Source organism: Phaenicophaeus curvirostris, chromosome 2, assembly GCF_032191515.1.
Source record: "Phaenicophaeus curvirostris isolate KB17595 chromosome 2, BPBGC_Pcur_1.0, whole genome shotgun sequence".
Lineage (NCBI taxonomy): Eukaryota > Metazoa > Chordata > Aves > Cuculiformes > Cuculidae > Phaenicophaeus > Phaenicophaeus curvirostris.
The window spans coordinates 71006253-71025741 of record NC_091393.1 but is presented as its reverse complement, the minus strand read 5'-3'; the positions used below and the strand labels follow the sequence as shown (position 1 = coordinate 71025741).

Sequence of the window (19489 nt, the reverse complement as noted above, 5' to 3'; positions counted from 1 at the left end):
TTCAACCACTCAAACATATCCATCCATTGCTGCATTATACTTGCGTGATTCAAAACTTGGATAATGGCAGAGCACAGTATGCTAAGTGAGTTCTCAACACTCATCTAGCCCTGACCTTAAGACAATAAGTGCATAGCCTTTGGTTTGCAGAAGTTGGACATTTTTCCTAAATATGGTGGTAGAGCAATTTCTTCCTGCTAAGGGCAAAAGGAGCAAGAATCCCTCAGGACTTTCCTTCTTGGAATCTGCACAGCAAGAGCACTGAAGACTTGCCATTCTCTGCCCATCTTTCTAGATCTCCCAAAAGAACGTTCTCTACTTAAATATGCAAAGCTTTGCAAATTTATCTGCCAGAAATATTTGAATGCGAACATAATCAGACCACAGGGCTGCAAGATGTTAATTTACTATGAAAAAGGAGCTGGAAGGAAAAATCACTGTACATATCCCTACTGCATATTATGAGATTATCCAAGAAGAACTAACTTTTGCACTCAGATACTGCAAAATGCTGTGAAAAGTCATGTGGGCAGCATATATTTTACAATGTCATCATAGAATACCTATCTCTGTCCCTTTCTATTTAAAACAATAATAATTGGTAAATTTTATTAGTTGGCTTCTGGCACAATAGAATTCTACTTCTGAATTGTGTACTTTTAAAGAGGAATTTATATGATGCTCCAGTTAATGACACAATTAATGGATACGACACAGAGAAGAATACAGAATTAATTAAGTTTAGTATAGATTGCAGATTAGGTATTAGTAGGAAACATTTGGATTTTTATATTTCTGGGAGATGAATTAAGGTGAAGCAACACACTGGTAATACTAACCATGAAGCGCACAGTTATTGGTTTTCTATCTATATGGATATGAACATAAAATTATTAAGGAAGTTACTTGTGTTCTGAATGTAAGGTTGGTTTCAATAGAGAGGTAGCATAGCTGTTTAATGCATAAAATAGATGTTTAATTGCTAGTCAAAATGACTCTCGCATATCCACACTACTAGTGCTGAAGTGTAATATTACCTTAATATAATTTTATACATAGCCTACAACATTCATAGCCTACAACTAAATATTCCCTGTTGAAAAGATTTGGTGTTTTGTTTTTACTTTCTTCAGTTCTCTACCTCTGGTCTTCAGAGAGAGGGACACATTCAGCAAGAGTAGAGTTTGCTCTCTGACGAGGCATCTGAAGAATTACTAGTGCGAAGCTGAGTTTCCTTAAAAGAACCAGGTATCAGTCCACAGAGAATCACTGTTAATGGCTGGAAATTGGCCAACAGAATTAAAGTGTATTTTCAGGTGTTATACTATATTCTTCATGGATGTGATATAATAGCATTTTCAGAGAAAATTTGAAATCTTACATATTAAACAATGTAAATTATTCTCTAATCAAATAAGCCAATTTGTAAAGAAAACCTTATTGTGGTATCTGCTTGCAATAGCCAGTTTTCAAATTTACATAATGACTAGCTTGTAACTTTTTTTGCTTTCATTGTCTTATCTCTCTTTGAAAAAAGATGTTTAGTATAATAGTTTAAGAAAACTACCCATTTTGGGGGGAGAATGAAAAAAATCTGTTGCAGGTTTCAGAGTACACCCGGCAGATGTGTTTGTGATACCAGTAGAGACTAGAGGAGTTCTGCTACAGTGTCACAGAAGCATCACATCCCTGCCTGGACAAGCTTTGACCCTGATGGGAAGACAGGTGTCAGCCCTTGGAAGCTTGCACAGTACAAAGAGTCAAAGCATCACATTCAGAATCACAGCAGCCAGAGCCTTCCCCCAAACAATACCCTCATTGCCATGGGGCTTGTTGCACTAAGATGAGCATGAGGGAAGCTGACAGGGCACCTTCAAATGGACACAAAGGACTCTGCCAGTTGTGCAACATACTTGAAATATACATCTGACACACACACAAATTATTCCAGGTGAAGGAGCTCACAGAGGACTGCAATCAAGGGTAGCTCAAAACCAACAAAAGCCACTGATTGTAAAGCCATTACACAGCACACAGTCATCCAAAATGGCAGTAGTAACCTAACAAGAGAAAATCTATTACCAGCTTAACAGGCTTATTTTATATTCTCTATGATGCAAAGATCCCAAAAGTTACCAAAGCACATCCTCACTTTCTCTGTAAAATACACTCCACAGTAAGCAGCCTCAAGTCTTGGCTGAAGAAACATGGGAGCATTTCACAAATCTCAAAAAAATTGCAAAATGTGGTAGAGTGCCAACTAGTTCTCTTTCACAGACATGTATTCTCAGTGTCAAATATTATTCAGCTTTGGTCCTCATCAGCCTTTCCTTCACGTCAGTGTAAACTATTGCAACTACAGTAGCTACCCAAAGTTCCCTTTGACATAAGAACTCCATCACTCCAGCAACATCCGCACATGGGAGAGATAAGCAGGATTCAGGACATGCACGCCAGCATGGTCGACTGAGTATGCAGAGCTTTAGAATACTCTCTCTTCCCCTCTGAAAGAAAACACTTTTTTCACACCATGCCTCTCGAAACACTATTTTTTCTTATGCAGTACCTGCCAACTGGGTAGCAGATCTGGATACTGCATCTAATGCCTGTCCCTTTGCACAGCCATGTAACTTCAAAGCACTTCACATGGAGCCCATGAAAACTGTTTGTGCGAGAGAGGAAATACAGTCTAGGAACACAAAAGATTCTGCTACTCCGTTTATAGCTGGAGGGAGACATGAAAATTGTGCTCCATCCTTAAAAGACTGCTCCAAGAAGATTAAGGTCCCACTTGCACAGAGATGATGAGGAGCTTTTAACAGCTCACCTTGTAAGTGGTTCCCCTCATTGATTCTACAGCTGTCTCATAGTCATGCAGTGCAGGTGCCTAGTGCAGTTTGAGCTGCTTAAAGGGATTGACACGCACAATACGGGAGCCATGCGAGAGCCCTGCCCTGTGGAGCTCCCTCTAAAGGCAGGCAAAACACTCAGGAAAGCTGTAGGCTGTGCAAGTTGCTCCTGCAGAATATAATATGCTGTGCAGCCTTTTCTGTGCCCCAAAATCCCTTCACGTCTGTAACAGCTCTCAACTTTGTCCTTTTGTTCAACTTATAGAGACTGAAGACTGTATCTTTATAGCTCTCAGGTTTCTTAACAGCTCCCAAAACAGCCACGACCATCACTCTACTACCCAGCTCTCTGCTCTTCAGAATCAGCTGTAGCAAGGGGAGCCAGAAGAGCTGATACTTCTGACAGTACAAACATACATTTTGTCATTGATTTTCCAAATGAGTGAATCTTTATTTCCACCCAAGAATAAAACAAAGGAATAGGGAGAGAAACAATGTATTCACTTCCCCCACCCCTCAAAAATAACCGATTGGAAAATAATTTTAAATTTGGCAGGTACTTTTGCTGATGGGATGATGAGACAAAATACAGCTAAAACAGTTAAACCTGCTGTCTTAAATTATTTACTGAGTCTTGTCAGATATTGCTAGAAAGCATGTCACTTGATGGTATTTATAAACAAACAAAAATTTAATAAGTTCATTCTGCAGCAGGAGAGAGGTAGTTTTAATATTTCAGAAGATAGTTCTAACCAGCTTGCTTAACTCTGGGAAGTCAATGTATATTTTAAAAAAATTCACTTCACATCTGTTCAATGTGTACAGTCCTAAAGGCAACCACAAGTCAGAAAACTTTGATCATCCAGCAGGCGCTAGCTGGTATCTGAAAAGCACAAGAGGATTGTCTTCATTGCTTTCCTGTCAAATATGTTCTGAAAATAAGAACTTCAATTAAAGTTTGTATGGAAAAAAACCATCTTGCAGTTGCAATACCATTCAAATGCTCTTAAATCAATAGGAAAAAATGGCTGAAAAACTCCATATTGACATCTACGCAATTCTCTTTAAAGCTTCTAGGACCTGTCAGTCCAGTGAGAGGTTGGTGTTAAATAGAATCCAAGAGAAGAGAGAGTATGAAGAAAAACTGTTCAACTATTTCCCCAGAGAATGTAAACCAAGTTTTTGTTTATTTTTACATTAAGGTCACGTATACTATTTATATACATTGAAAAGGTATATCAAATAGTCCTCCTTGTGCCACTTCAGTAGTCACAAACCCTTGTTTATGCAGGAAGTTTCTGCGTAATCTTCTTGAGCTCCAAATTCATGGTTACAGATACATTTGCAAGACTATGTATTTCCAGTGTTCACATTCACCAACTCCATCAGTTACGTTCCTTGCAATCCTGAACAAACTCATCACTAGGTAACACTTAACCACATACTGTCTCTTTCAACAAATAAGCTGTTAATCATCTAATACTGAACATGAACTGTATACAATATCCCTTAGCAAGGATTTGAGGATTATCTCATCTAATTAGATATAAGCATGTTTTCTAATCTGTAGGCTTAAGCCAAAACCCAATAAAAAGATTTCCATTGATTTACACTGAGTTTTGGTTCAAGCACTGGGAGAACTTGATTTTGCAATTCAAAGAGAAAGAGACCTTAAATAAAAATTATAACTAAATGATGATGGAAGAAAAGCAGTTAACATGGTTAAATCATGTCACACAGAGATGGACTGGACATCCCATATCTCCTCTAGGGTAGATTCTTGGGAAAGATACCACTGAGATTTTCTGGATTTCTTTAATGCCATGAAAGTGTAACAATCCAGCTGACTGCCAGTTTTCAGACTCCTAAAACCATAGGAGATTTTAGTAGACACACTAGGACATATTTTATTGTTTATTTGCATAACTGCCTACCCCGTGCAAACACTTGCCAATCAAGGATGAAGATAACTATCAAAATGGAAGTACAGCTACTGAAAATTGTTAAAGATTTGGCCCCAGAACTCCGTAATGATATTGTGTAAGCATAGATTCCTAGCCAATCTGGAGCTATTTATAACTGTTCATTAATATTTGTTAGTTACATGTTTATTTTGCTTTTAAATCATTATACCAATGAAGTGTTCACTTCAGCTCTTGGGAATTTATCCCATTGATGAACAGGAATCACCCTTAGCATGCTTTCAAGTTTATATTCCTCTGTCTCATTACTTAAGGCTAAAAAGGCATTCTGACACTTTGTCTAACCAGAAACTATTTTTTCCTCCTGTGCATATGTGCATCCTTGAAGTACTAGAGAGCAGTTGTCATCTCACCTCTCAGAGGTCTCATTTTTCCCTGCCAGCTATGAAGCTTTATTTCTGTTACAGTGTTCTTTCAGGTGAGTAATGCTTTAATCTCAGACCATTCATCATTCTTCTTGCTTCTCCAGACTGTAACTTCTTCTTAGTAATGAGACGCCGAGCTCCAAAAACAGGGGCTACATACTGACACCATACAGAGAAAAGGTATTCTCTTTGGTCATCTGCAGTGGGATGTCTCTGCTCTCTTGCCCTGAATCACTCTGGTTTTGTGTATGGTAAGAAGGACCAGTAGGGAAATGAAAGTCAATTTCACAGATGATATCCGTATGCAACTATTCAAGAAACTGGAGATAACCAAAAACATTAAATAAGGTTAATAAGTACTACTACATGCTTTTTGATAATCTGCTACATTGCACAAGAGCTAGTTATTCCAAGACTATGATTATTAAAAAATTGTTCAATTATACATGAAATGAATTATCATCACATTTCCACAAGAAGAAATGCATTAATGTTCAATTGAGCCTGAACTAGTGGTGGAACAGGTGAGAGTAAACTGCTGGATACTCTGACTGAAGGTTCAAAATGGCATTTTAATGAATTAAGTACAAATTAATTTGTATATGAAATCACCACAGTGGCCTATTTGGGTCTCACTCACGTTAAATTTCAGCAATAACTGCACGCTGCTGGATTGCTTGTTCATTACCAGTCATGTCTGTGCTGGCCCAGGACCAAAGTAGTGTCCTCCTATGATGCAGCTATCTGCTGCTGATAGGAATCTCTATTTAAATGCAATTAGTAATTCTGCTAAATCTGACTATAAGCCACAAGCACTCCCTTTCCCATTTCTGTTTGCAGCCCATCATTATTTGCTTGTTAGAGTATCTCTAAAGCAGTAATTCAACAGTGGTTCAAAGAGCATTAAAAGAGCTAGGTCATAAGGCCTCATTCTTTCCACTTGAACACTTGTACAGAATGGACCCATGTCCACTGGGGGCTGCTGTAAAACTGGTGTAAGAGGGGATCGGGCTCAGTGAATGCATCATACTCGCTTACATCCACTACACATGCACACAGAAACCTTTGCTCCAATAATTATCATGTTTCCATGCTGGCAGGATTGACCTGAAAACCTAAAGCTGAGTAATGGCAGCTCAACTGAAGCTTTCGTTGAGGATTTTGTCTATGATCTGTCATTCAGTTGATGATTAAACACAGTACTGTAATACATGTGCAGATAAAGCTCAAATCTGCACCATCAGTGGTACAGACTGTCCTATAATAAAGCGCATTGTTGATAAACACTACAACAGTGATTGCTGTAGTGTGAAAAATCCATTATCCTCATGCTCTAGAGTTGCAGATTAGATTAATAAAATGTAAGAAATTTTTCTACATTCAGAGACTGTGCATCCCTGATTGCATCTACTTTATGTAGATCCCTGCAATAAAGGAGGAAATTGTCCTAAAACAAACAAACAAACGGTTGTTGGTTGACAACCGACTGAATATGAGCCAGCAGTGTGCCCAGGTGGCCAAGAAGGCCAATGGCATCTTGGCTTGGATCAGAAACGGCGTGACCAGCAGGTCCAGGGAGGTTATCCTCCCTCTGTACTCGGCACTGGTGAGACCGCTCCTTGAATCCTGTGTTCAGTTCTGGGCCCCTCACCACAAGAAGGATGTTGAGGCTCTGGAGCGAGTCCAGAGAAGAGCAACAAAGCTGGTGAAAGGGCTGGAGAACAGGTCTTACGAGGAGCAGCTGAGAGAGCTGGGGTTGTTTAGCCTGGAGAAGAGGAGGCTGAGGGGAGACCTCATTGCTCTCTACAACTACCTGAAAGGAGGTTGTAGAGAGGAGGGTGCTGGCCTCTTCTCCCAGGTGACAGGGGACAGGACAAGAGGGAATGGCCTCAAGCTCCATCAGGGGAGGTTTAGGCTGGACATTAGGAAAATATTTTTCACAGAAAGGGTCATTGGGCACTGGCAGAGGCTGCCCAGGGAGGTGGTTGAGTCATCTTCCCTGGAGGTGTTTAAGACATGGGTGGACGAGGTGCTGAGGGGCATGGTTTAGTGTTTGACAGGAATAGTTGGACTCAATGATCCAGTGGGTCTCTTCCAACCTGGTTATTCTATAGTTCTATGATTCTTTGATTAAGCAGCCAAAAAAACAGATTGCTCATTTGGTATATCATTCAATTCTTACGCCTACTAAGAAGACATGGTTGTGGGAATCCCACATAACTAGACTTACGACAAGCTCATAAATAAGGATAAAATCTCCAGTAGTAATACTAGCTATAATACAGGAACTGTACTGTGGACTGTTTTTTCGCTTTCCTTATCTCTTCCTGAAAAGTTTTCACTGACATCTCTTCTGAGAAAAATTATTTAACTCATGTTATGAATGCAAAGGCAAGATATATATACAAAAGATACCTGGGATCCACTTCCCTTCACATAGTTTTTTACACAGATGAAATAACTGCTGATAGATATGGTCATTTAACTAAGAAAAGAATCTGAACTACTGGATCCATTCAAACATAATTTTCATTTTTACTCCAATAATTAACTTACAATTTAAAGGAAATACCTGATATACAGCATATTATTCAGGAACATCTTTTATACTGCACTACAGTCCAACACTCTCCCTTTTCTCCTCTTGACTTAAAAGCAATAATAGTCTACCCTTGACCAATAATTACCTAAATCTTACATCTTATTAGGACCAACTATGCAAATTCTTAACTCTAAAAAAAGTGAAAAAATAAGCTAAAAGAGTCATAGCAACAGTTAAATTATAAGAAGTGCTTTTTTCAAGTCTGAATGCCCTCTACAAAGTCCTACTTGATTTTATCCAAGCTCAGTTTCATAAATGAGAATAAAGAAAAAAACACAGAAATAAATTATTTTCCAAAGGTCAGGCAGAATGAAAGAATAGATTAGTCCATCATTTAAGTACCAGGTTAGATCTTAAAACATGGTGGCTCTGACACTAAGCACTTTGTGCAGCCTTGCACCAATCACTTAATATCATTTTATTTTCTACTTATAAGATAAAAAAACAGTACCAGCATGTATGATCTTGGAGGAACTGCAACTATGTGACAGAGAAGTAGAAGTGCCATGAATAAAATTCACGCTTTTGACCCATGCCTGTCTATTTCACAGACAAGACTCCCTCCTTGGATAAGCATAAGCATGTAATTCAAAATATAGGATGCCTCCAGAAACACTAACACAATGGGCTTAGCACATTAAGAGAGAAGACTACTAAATAAAACAAGCAACAATTTCCTAAAGAGGAATTCATACAGCCTTGCACTCTTCTAAACAGTTTTCTCACATTCTCATAGTCATTAAAATGTATAAAAATGATTATTTCCAAAACAGCATTACCATGAATTATCACCACCCCTGTTGCCTAGCAACTAGAGTAATTTTTGAATAGTGAGCTATATAAACTAGTATCTGGAGTTTGTGCAAATGCGTATTCATTTGCAGATTTAAAACACATTCATCTTCAAAATCAGAGGCAGATAATACAGCACTAATGCAAAGCTAAATGCTCTTACAAAAATAAAATGGTACTAAATTACTGCAGCTTAGCAAAACCCTTATCCTGTAGCAGGTCTGAGCCCTGACAAACTTGGTTAGGGCTGGAGCTGACTCCTTTGCTCTTCACTGGGCTCGCAAGTACCACTTTCCAACATTTCTGAAGATATTAGATGTTCCTGCAGAGAAAATCATTCTTGCCCAGTCTTTTGAGGGATTTGCTCGTAGCTCAAGAGCAAAAGAAACTGGTGACAGTATTTAATGTATTTAAGTCAATTTAAAAATTTTGTTTTCATATAACATACTGAGCTGGAAGAACTCACTTGTTCATACCACGACAGAATGACATACTTAGCAAGGTGCAAAGAGGTCTAGACATTAATAGTGACAGAGAGAAAACACACTGAGATATTAGAGGGAGATTGTAATTACAAATATGAAAGACACAAACTCCCCATAATCACAGCCTGGTCACTTGTTAGCTGCATGTTTTTGCCCATTATAGGGATTCTTGTCCATTCTTGAGACCCATGTGGTATTTAACATGAATGCCAGACAATATCCAAAACCACATCAACCTATATTGTTTAATGTCTGAGAATTTCTACATTACTTTCTTACAATTTTAGCAGGCAACCCTGCTAAAGCTAGTGTAAATCTGTGTTACTATTCCCAAAATGTGTGTGTGCTTGTGTGTGGGGTGTTACTAAGGGAGAAAGATTCCAAGTAAATGGTTTCCAAGGCTTAGCCTTATGGGTAAGAAAAAAAAAATTATGTGTTGAACACCAGCATGTGTTTTTCATAGAGACTGCAGGCAGAGAAGCAAATTCATCCCTGGCATAAATACACAGCCTACTGAAGGCAATGCAGTAGCATCTGCTTATACCAGCTATGAATCTGAACAAGCTTTTCCCTACAACTAATACCTGTGGAGATAAAGCTGGATATAGCACTAAAGGAAGTTTAAGAGCCTGTGGTCTCTCAGAGTTCAGAGAACTAAACTTCTGCAGTAAGAGAAAACCTCATCCCTATGGAATTGTGAGTTTCCAGGCTCCCAGAAAGCCATGCAGTGCCTACTGACGGGCTGCCATAAAATACTTAACGGCTTTTTAATAGCTCAGATAAAGAAAAGATGTGTCATTTTTTTCTGCTGCTCTATGGAAATTTGCTGGGACCACACACTCAATGCGCAATGCTGCTGTCACGTAAAAAACCACTTCCATTGTTTGCCTTTGGTCCCACTCAAAAAAAGGAGTTAACAAAATTTTAACTTATCCTTATCAGTGAAAAAGAACACCCCTAAAGAAAGGGAAATTACCTCTGCTAGACAGGCTAACTATTGCTTTAAACGAGAGGTGGTACTGAACAGGTATCACACCAGTCTATGAATACTCAGCCTCTTCTAAAATGTAGCATGCCTGTGCTCACCCTGCCTCCTTCCACTCTTCTCTGCAGAGGAGCAAACACGCGAGTACTACCAATGCACAGAGGAAATAGCATTTGCACTCACCCAGCCAACAAGACTCTTACTTCAACAGCTCATGAATAGATCACACTTGGAGAAAAATGCTTTCTGTATTCTGCTCAGCAAGCAGTAGACAAAATTTGCTTCAAAATATGACAATAAAACAAACAAAAAAGCAAAACTTGGTGTGTTTTTCATGTCACCCTGTTGTTCCTAACTCCAGATTTCATATCCATGTCCCTCATGAATGGTGACATTCACAAGCATTTCGATTACAAGATGATACTCTAAGCCATTCCCGTCATGCCAGTTGCTGCTCCCTAGCCTTTAGGCTAAAGAAAAGCAACAATACCTAGAAACATCTCAATAGGAAGGGTATTTGACTGCCTGGGTTTGTTAATGAATCCAAACTTGCTTACAGACCAGCACACATGACAAACAGGGTGAGACAACGATGAAGAGAAATGAGTACGAAATATATCCACAAGATGAGCAATTCCTCTAATTTACTAGAAGCTACCTGCAGTAGCAAAGGCCACTTGTCTAGTGTGACAAATGGGTCCTACTTGTTTTTTTGCAAGTGAAAGGTTGACACTGAGATTGAAATCACATGAAAGAAAAATGCAAAGTAACCTTGAATCACAGACAGAATCTCATTAGAAACATGCATGCTGATTGTGACATATTTTCAAGAAACTAAACTCCACACAACGGACAGCAAAATAGTTTTCTCTATAGTGCTGCATTATGGCAGCAATGTTTGTGTCTGTAGAGCAAATATGAAACTGGTTCTCAGGCACTCTGAGACATTAAAAAAAATACTTGAATAATTCCAAAAAAGAAAATCATAATGTGGTGAACTTCAAGCCTTAAGATCTTTAAGACACCTGGGTCCCATTTCAGCAGGCTTCTTCCTTTGAGAGTTGAATGTCAAATATGGTGTAGCTAACAGATGTAAGGTTAGATCAGCTGTCGCTGGACCCCAGGCAAGTTCTTCAGTACCCCTGGAGGGCTGCCCTGATCCCAGCAGACTGCTTGCAAGCATCCTCTGATGAGGTGCAACACAGGATTCTACTTACTTGTATGGGATGTGTTTGCTTCCATTGACAAGGGCCAGGATGACGTTCCCCAGAGCTGACAATGAGAGACAGAGGCCAGAGCTTCCCTCCCGGTTTTTGCTGAGCACTTTCACACAGCTGCCCAGGTCAATAAGGTGCAAGCGGCTGCGACCTCCAGACACTGCCATAAACAAAGAAAGCAAACAGTTAGTATGTCACTCCAAAAGCAGCTTCCCAGGAAAGCAAAAGACTCATCATGACTTGTGAAGAGGAAACAATCCAGAAACCTCTCCTAATTCATGATAGCAGCAACAAACTGCAGGGGTCCTGCTAACTCACTGTCAGCCTTTATTGCTGTGCATTGCTCTCCACTCCAGACTTGCTTAAAAATTGCAGAGGTTTTCAGTACTCACCTGCTCCTGCAGGTTTAACTCTGTGGGAGTCACCACTCTGCTTTTTGGGTTTTTTTCTTAATACATTGCTGCTAAATGAGCAGTGATCCTGTTTTAGCTTCTGTTATCTTTCCCATCTTGCATACCAGATCTTCAGAAAAAAAAATATGGCAACTGTGGGACATTTGACTTTGTTTTAAGTCTATATATATTTACATTATCAATTGGGCTAAGACAAGTTTTGCCATGCCATACGTAATGGATTGTGGACAAGCTGCTCTGTTCCGAAAATAGTTTCTGTAATAATGACAGTGGATTGCTATGTTTTTCTCTTGTTTACTCTGTAACAACACACTACGTTTAAAGTGAAAAGATGCTCCTGTTGAAACACTAAGATTAACAGACATCTGCTTTCTTTAAAAGCCTATGGTTCCTTATGAAACTAAGATGGGGACCATGCAGATTTAACAGAAGTGCTTCTAATTCTCTACTAGCTCAAGACAATTTTCTAGCTGAGTTTTTTTCTTGCTTCTGATCTTTCGCCACTCTCTCTGTTTTCAAGAAAGCCATAGGAAAAGACAGTTCTATTTCTAGGATTTTAACTCAGAAGTTAAAACCACTATTTGAGGACTCATTAGCAGTAACATAAAACATGTTAACCTACACTGAAAAAATAAGGAAAGAGATATTTAATTTTGCAAGCACTGAAAAACGCAAGGCTCACTGCTGAGTCCTGCTCACTACTGAGTCCTACTCCCTGGTGTCTTGCATGACATTAAACTTTCTAAAATAATATAAAGCCTTTCTATAGAATGTGTTATATAGAATTCTATAATTCTCTTTCATTTGTAGATGATAAATGAAATGAACAACAATAAGACTATGAGTAGATTTTTATGATAAAAGGAAAAAAGAAACATGAACAAAGAGAAAGAAGAGAATAAACAAAAAAAGAAGCAGAAAGAAAAAAAGAAAGAAGAAAGAGAAAAGGAGAAGAAGAAATAAGAGGTAAGACCTTTTCTGTGAAAGTGATGTATCCAGTGAGATTTGTGAATAATATTCCAAAAATGCAGCCATAATCTCTGTCAACAACTGTTAAAATACAGTAACTTCTACATCTTGTAAGTCCTGCTGTTTCTTCAGCTAGAAAAAGTACTAGGCAACACAGGACTTTCATTTATTAAATTATAATATGACATTGGTTAAGTCATGCTAAGCATCACAAAACAGAACTGAAGAAGGTATGCCTGATTAAAACTAATGTTGGTGGCTAGACGTAACAGTTCACAGATTATAGGACAACCCATTAAACATGTCCATGGAAGTTTCAACTCTGTTCTCTGGTGGGAAGGGGTGGGATACCGCTTATGGAGAATTATCCACATGCCCTGTGGACTCTTGCATTCGCTGCAGAAAGTCAAGCTTCCCTAGGGAACGATACAGGTTACACCTTTGCCTCCTCTGAACTGCTCACAGACCGCTTCTACCTCCGCTTTAGGAATCATTAAAACTCTTAGACTTAAGGGTCCCCTAGTCTTCTAAGACTGCTACCCTCAGAAGGCTGGAATTACCTTTTTTGGGTATCCCCCAATGATTTCCTTACAAATGGGCCTAATTGCTACTGAAAGAGACTGCAGGTAACTTTACTGTTATTTGTTATACATACATAAATATTTCTGTTGCTAAGACTGCCAGATATTGGGGAATGAAAAGAAAATGAAAGAAATCACTACCCTTCAAAATTTCAGTCATATTGTTTCCACACATACTCCTATTACACAGGCTGAGGAAACCTAGAATAAGAGGAATTACCAGATCATTCCTTCTTATTTAATCTACAAGTCAAAGTAAGACATTTTTAGAATGGCAGATCCACTTGCTTGAAATGAAAACAATGTTACTTGTTAAGCAAGTTCTCCTCTAATGTGCCAGGCAACTACAGAGAAAAGAAGTGGAACATCCTAACACTTGTTTTTGTCTATGGCCACAGAGACTCTGCAGAACCGACAGCTGAAAAATGACTGTGCCAGTTCTGCCATGATGCCATTTATTTCAGTGGTGTGAAGTCGGCTTTGTGACATTCCTGGTAATGAATCTTACAAGAAAGTAAGTACAGTACCAATGCATTATTCTAATAGTAATTTTTTACCAAAATCATATGTTAGCCATCCCTTTAACCACTTACCCTTTCAAAGCTAGGTTCCTTTTTTATTTTTTTTTAATTTTTCCTACACTTTTTTAATCCTGCTACTAGAATCTATATATTTTTACTATCTTCAAGTTGGGTTTTTTCTGAGAACTCCTTCATTACAGCAGGAGACAGTGATAATCACTAGGCACCCTTTCTGAGCAACTGGAATTCCCCCCTCATTCAATTATCAGAGAGATCTGACCCTGCTTGGCTTATGAGGCCACTCAGATATGGGAATTTGAAGACAAGGAGGTGGTACAGCCACAAGGTAAAGATATAACTAAAGGCAGTGACAAAGCATGCCATATTATAATCCAAGAGGATCGTGTCTTCTTTTTTGAAAATGACTCATTATAGCCACAGGAAAATATTTTTTTCCCTTTTATTAATTGTATTTGAAGCTGGTAGAAATGGACAGAGTGTACATGTATTTGCATGCAGTAAAAAGAATAGAACATTAAATAATTGTAATAATTCCCTCAAAATTAGCCATCTTTATTCCTATGAACCAGTTTGAGCATTCACAGTCTTTCTTTCCACCGCAGGGTGGTTAATTAATAAACCTTTAGTTAATTGAGATTTCTGCCCGCCAATTCCACAAGGGTTATTACTTAAACACATGCAGACTGCATTTCCATTTAGAGCAACTTTCTGGTTTTCTCTCTTATAAGCACAGTCAATGTAAATTTTCTGTGTTCAAACACTAGACATCAATACTGCAGTGGTGTTCACTCACTACACATCATAGCTTGCAATCTATTCCTTATTACAAATAACCAATACAAAGCCAGGAGCTGAAACATATGCTATTTCTGCAGAATTGCTTAAGCCCACAAATTTAAAGAAGCAGAGGTCTCTGGTATCTTTCAAACAAACATTTTTCCCTGTAAAAGATTACTATTTTCAAAAAAAGTATTTTAATGTGAAAGCCTTCTTTTCCAGTGGGGGTACTTTTTATATTATACAAACCTTTCTAACACTGGAACTTAGTTATAAACAATTTGTGAGACTTGAAACATAAATATAATAAAAAATATAAATGGACCGAGACAACTGAAACCTTTGAAAATTATAGAAACATATAAGCAGACATGGAAGCATCTTTTCCTTATTTACAAGTTGGAGACGAATGTAGAGACACAAGTCAGTGAACATATCTATGGCAAAGAAAGGAAGCAAGCCAATCTGAAAAACTCTGACTGTTTACCAAGGACCAGGAGAGTGCTTTGTGCCCATGAAGTTAGGCCTGCAGCTAAAACATCACATATCTCCAAGAAAAGCTATAGTTTACTCATTGCCAAAATCAGCTTATACACACACTGCCCTATTTAGGTGCTTAAGGGGAACATCCAGCCTTAAGTGGCAGGGAATTCTCATCACATAATGTTTTAATCCATGATTTCTACACTATCAGTAAAGTTAGTACCAAAAGTCAATCTGAAAAGCACTTTTTTGTTTAGACAGAGGCCCGCACAGTGCTGAGGACCAACCTACGTAGTGCTGAGCCACTAAATTGACAATTAATGGTTTTCATAATTTTTATACTACTATATAATATAAATAAACATATATTTATTGTATTTATTTTAAATTTTATTTATATTATTTTATTTATTATATAAAAATAAATATCATGTTAACAAATATTGTAAATAAATGTAAATAAAGATAAAATAATATTTATAATAAAGTGGCCTTTAATGGCCTTCGGTGGGTCTTTACCAGGCAAGTGGACAGTCTGCTGTTATGACTGGCCTCGTCCCATTTTGAATGGAGAACTCTGCTAATTTTCACCACTAAAGAATATTGTTTAAAGGCCTGTTTCGAGGCAGCCTCGAGGTAGGCAGGTAGGAAGCCAAAGGGAGCGAGGGGACAGCTTACTTCCGCCTTTGCCGCTCTTTTCCATGCGGTACTGGTAGATATGCAGAGTGAAGAGCATGTGGGAGTTGCGGTGATCCTCCTCATCACAGTCCCGCTGGCTGCTGTGGCGCGAGGCAATGGCAGCATCAAGGAAGAAGGCAGCCTTCTCTGCTGTAGGGGCACGGAGCTCGCTCTGATTCTGAAGCTGCAGGTTAACACAAGGGAAAAATGACCTAGAAGCTCCCACACAAATCACACTTCCAGACAACTCCCCACAGTCAACACACTTTGTGAATACTCTGACTTCTGATGGCACCAAAAAGGAGGTGGTGCCTGATGGAATGAGACCCTCCTGACACCGGCAGTGACAATAGTAGTATGTCCTCCAGGAGCCCAGGATCCAGACTGAATCCAGGCTTCTGAGGGTTCTTATTCGGGGTATCTTGGTGGCAGTTGCTACAAATACACCCCAGCAACTGGAAACTGTCCTGTGGGCTGACGAAATAAATTTGTTCCTTCACTTTCCCAGAATTTTAAGCTATTTATGCTTATTAATTATTCACTATTTTCATTATTTTTACCGCCTTTTTCACCCCTGCATTGCTGGCTCTGGCAATCACTCTGTCCTTCAAACAGTTAGAAGTAAAGAAAAATAATTGTAGAAGCCACATCAATCCCAAACTCAACAGTTGGCGGAGATGTGCAGGGGCAGGTCTACATGTTACCCTTCAGAAAGTGTTAGAAGGGAGCAGTCCACAGAAAAAATTGGGAAACAGCAGGAGTGAAGCTTGTGTCCAGCCCCATGCCTTGTGGAAAGAGAAGTCATTTTCTTGCCCCTTCATTCCACAAGCATATGCACTAGCTCACAGGTCGCAGCAATCCATTAATGGGAAGAAGGCAGGTAATGAACATTCATTCATATTTGCTGGATCCCAATCCCAGTCACCAGCTTGCTCTTATCTCTCCAAATTGATAGACAGCATAGAAAGGCAGATATTAATCCTCCATAATGAGTGAGGAACTCCAATTTTCAGGGTCTGGGGTTGCTCCCTTGCTATGTAGCACAGCTAAAAGTTCTCCCAAAGAAGACCGCGCTCCTGTCTCCTCTTTGTGAGATATGGCCTGCAGAGCGATAAAGCCAAGGCTGTGCGTGGAATGGGGTGACACAGCTGAAGGCTTTGGGAATAGGGAAGGGAAGGGTTAACAAGACAAGCAGAAAGCAGGCCAGTCTGTGGGCTGATCTCACTAATGTAAGCAACAAGAAAACGTGCATACTTGGAAAGGCCCAATGACAGACAATATGACATACAGTGATTACTCATTTGCTACACACACTGCTGATTTTGTATAGCTGTATGACTATAAAATGACATCCTCCCTTCATCTGAAGATTTTGAAAAATCAGGTGTAGGACACGTGACTCCAGAATGTTGCTGCATCTTGTAAACACAGATAATAAGTCTCTTCTCACAGTTTAATTCATTTCAGAGACACATAAATGTTTCATGGAGCTACCTTTTCTCCACTGATCTAAAATAATTCATTTTGTTTATGGCTCTTCTATCTCCATCTATTTGAAAATAAGCAGCAATAACAGGATATTATTGCTATTGTGCTTAAATACTTTAGTAAAGAATTGTGCTTTAAGAAGGAGCTAGCTGTCACACCGCCAGGTAACATTTATAACATGCATACAAAGCTACTTCAGATCTTAACTGGACCATCTATCTTGCTAAAGGGAACTGTGAAGACTCAAGTTTCTCATCTTATACTCGCTGGACTGCATCCATTACCAAGGGGTAAGATCTCTTGTGATACTGTAAATATTTCATAAAGCACTAAAGTCAGGAGTCAAGTGAGAATGAGAACCTTAATTGCTATTTAAAACCAAGATGCAACTTTGTAGTACTCAGGTAGAGACAGAAAGAATTGAAAGTATGATCTGTGTATGTCCAAAAGTCTTAAACCACAAGGACATAAAACACAGAATTCATTAATTTGTGTTTAAAATCTCACATTTCACGAGTTTCATGGGTATGAATCACAATTTCTAGATGCTTGGATCTGGAAAGAGGGTACATGACCTTGTAGTTGCCTGTTCCCTCCTCCCTCCATTCCCCATTCTTGGATGGGCAGTGCTCTGCAGGTTCTGGATGGAAGCAGACTTTGCCTTTAAGGTTGAAAGAATGTATTCAAGCTCCATCATGCTGGTTTGCTCCCCCTTCATCTACTCATATAAAAAACAGATTCATTCCCTCAAAGACAGGAAAAAAAAAAAAAGGCTTTCTTTCTCCTCAAACCAAGAGGGAAAAAAGTATTAGGGCTGTTGAGACTTTCTAGTGGTTATCCAGGAAATAGATGGGCATGAGTTACTTATTCCTGCTAAACCTCCAGACCTGAGAAGAGTTTGAGTTATTCTTGGCTTGCCCAGCTCAGGAATTTACTTCTTGGCAGCAATTAATAAGTAGCGATTAATGCTTCCTACAACATTGCTAATGCAAGTTCTATAAATAATGTAGTTTATAAAAAGATAAACAGCTATATTAATGGCCTCCAGCTATTTGCACAGTACTGTAAATATTTTAGCTTGTTGTTTTATAAAAGAGAGATCACACTTTCTTTTTCTTTTTTTTTTTTTTTTAAATGAGGTGAATTTTTGTTTCATTGAATGTTTTCACATTTAATTGCAAACACAAGCCCCTGCTCAACATCAGTTATACTAGTGGTACAAATATTTAGGCCAGGAGAGCAGATGGCCCTGCAGCTGCAGGTCATAAAGTTCTTGCATGTTTTAAAGTAAACACTTTCAAGTCTATAAACTTTATGCTCTGGGTAGTTCTTGAATTTGAACCATCCCAATAGCTTAAAAAAAAAAAAAAGAAAAAAAGAAAAGGAAAAGAGAAAGGGAAGAGGAAAGGGAAAGGGACAAGGGACACATTGCTTGTTTCAGTGTTAAAGGTAACTTGGATTCACCTGCATGCCACAAATTGGGTCCTCACAAAGGTAGACACCTGGAGACTGGCCATCTTGCAGACTGCCTGTAGCCACTTCTGACAACAGGTCTCTCAGATTTTCTTCTTTCCCCCATACTTCCACTGCAGAAATTCGGACCGAAAAGCGGGCTCCTGTCTTCTCTTTGCGTTCATTAATCAACTTGAAGAGCCAGGAGATGGCACAAGGGATTATGCCAAGGTTTTGCATGGAATCATCCTTCCCGATCATGGTGTATGACTTCCCTGTCAGGAATGGTGGGATAGAGAAAAGATAACATCACTTCCAAGACCTTCACAGCCTTCTGCCAAGAGCAGTGAACCTGAACAGCCTCATGAAAACAAATTCTTCTCTACAATACTGACAGGCAGACAAAGAGTACATGGAAAATGGAGAGCATTTAAAAAGGACAGATGAAACTTTGAGCTGCTTTCAAAATTCATTCCCTGATATTCCCCATTCCCCAGGCAGGATGCTGCAGGTCCCTACCACACAACACTGCAGCCTATGATGTGGGTGAATAGTTGGGGGAATTTGGCTGAGCAGGAGTGCTACAGTCTCTAAAAATCCCTGCTTTAGATACTGTCAGTGTGCTATTCTTCAAATACCATTTTACTTCAAAGCACTTTACTACGCTTCATATGCTGGGGTTGGGATTGACATAAATATTGTGCCAGGATCATAATGATGTAACTTCATATAGAAAAAAAAAAACAAACAAAAAAACCCCAAACAGACAGATACAAGCAGTTATTTAGTGCATTAATGGGTCCAAAACAAAACAAGAAATATTTTGTCT

General features: G+C 38.9%; 1 protein-coding gene across 1 annotated transcript in view; it reads right to left on the bottom strand.

Moving 5' to 3' along the window:
• The window catches only part of KIF26B (kinesin family member 26B), a 298400-nt gene that overhangs the window by 41558 nt on the left and 237353 nt on the right, over positions 1 to 19489 (bottom strand). Inside the window, exons 9-11 of the mRNA XM_069850882.1 lie at positions 18673 to 18935; positions 15721 to 15904; positions 11278 to 11437 (exon numbers count right to left, since the gene is read on the bottom strand). Of these exons, the coding sequence (XP_069706983.1) occupies positions 11278 to 11437; positions 15721 to 15904; positions 18673 to 18935 (607 nt within the window). The remainder of the gene's footprint in view (positions 1 to 11277; positions 11438 to 15720; positions 15905 to 18672; positions 18936 to 19489) is intronic.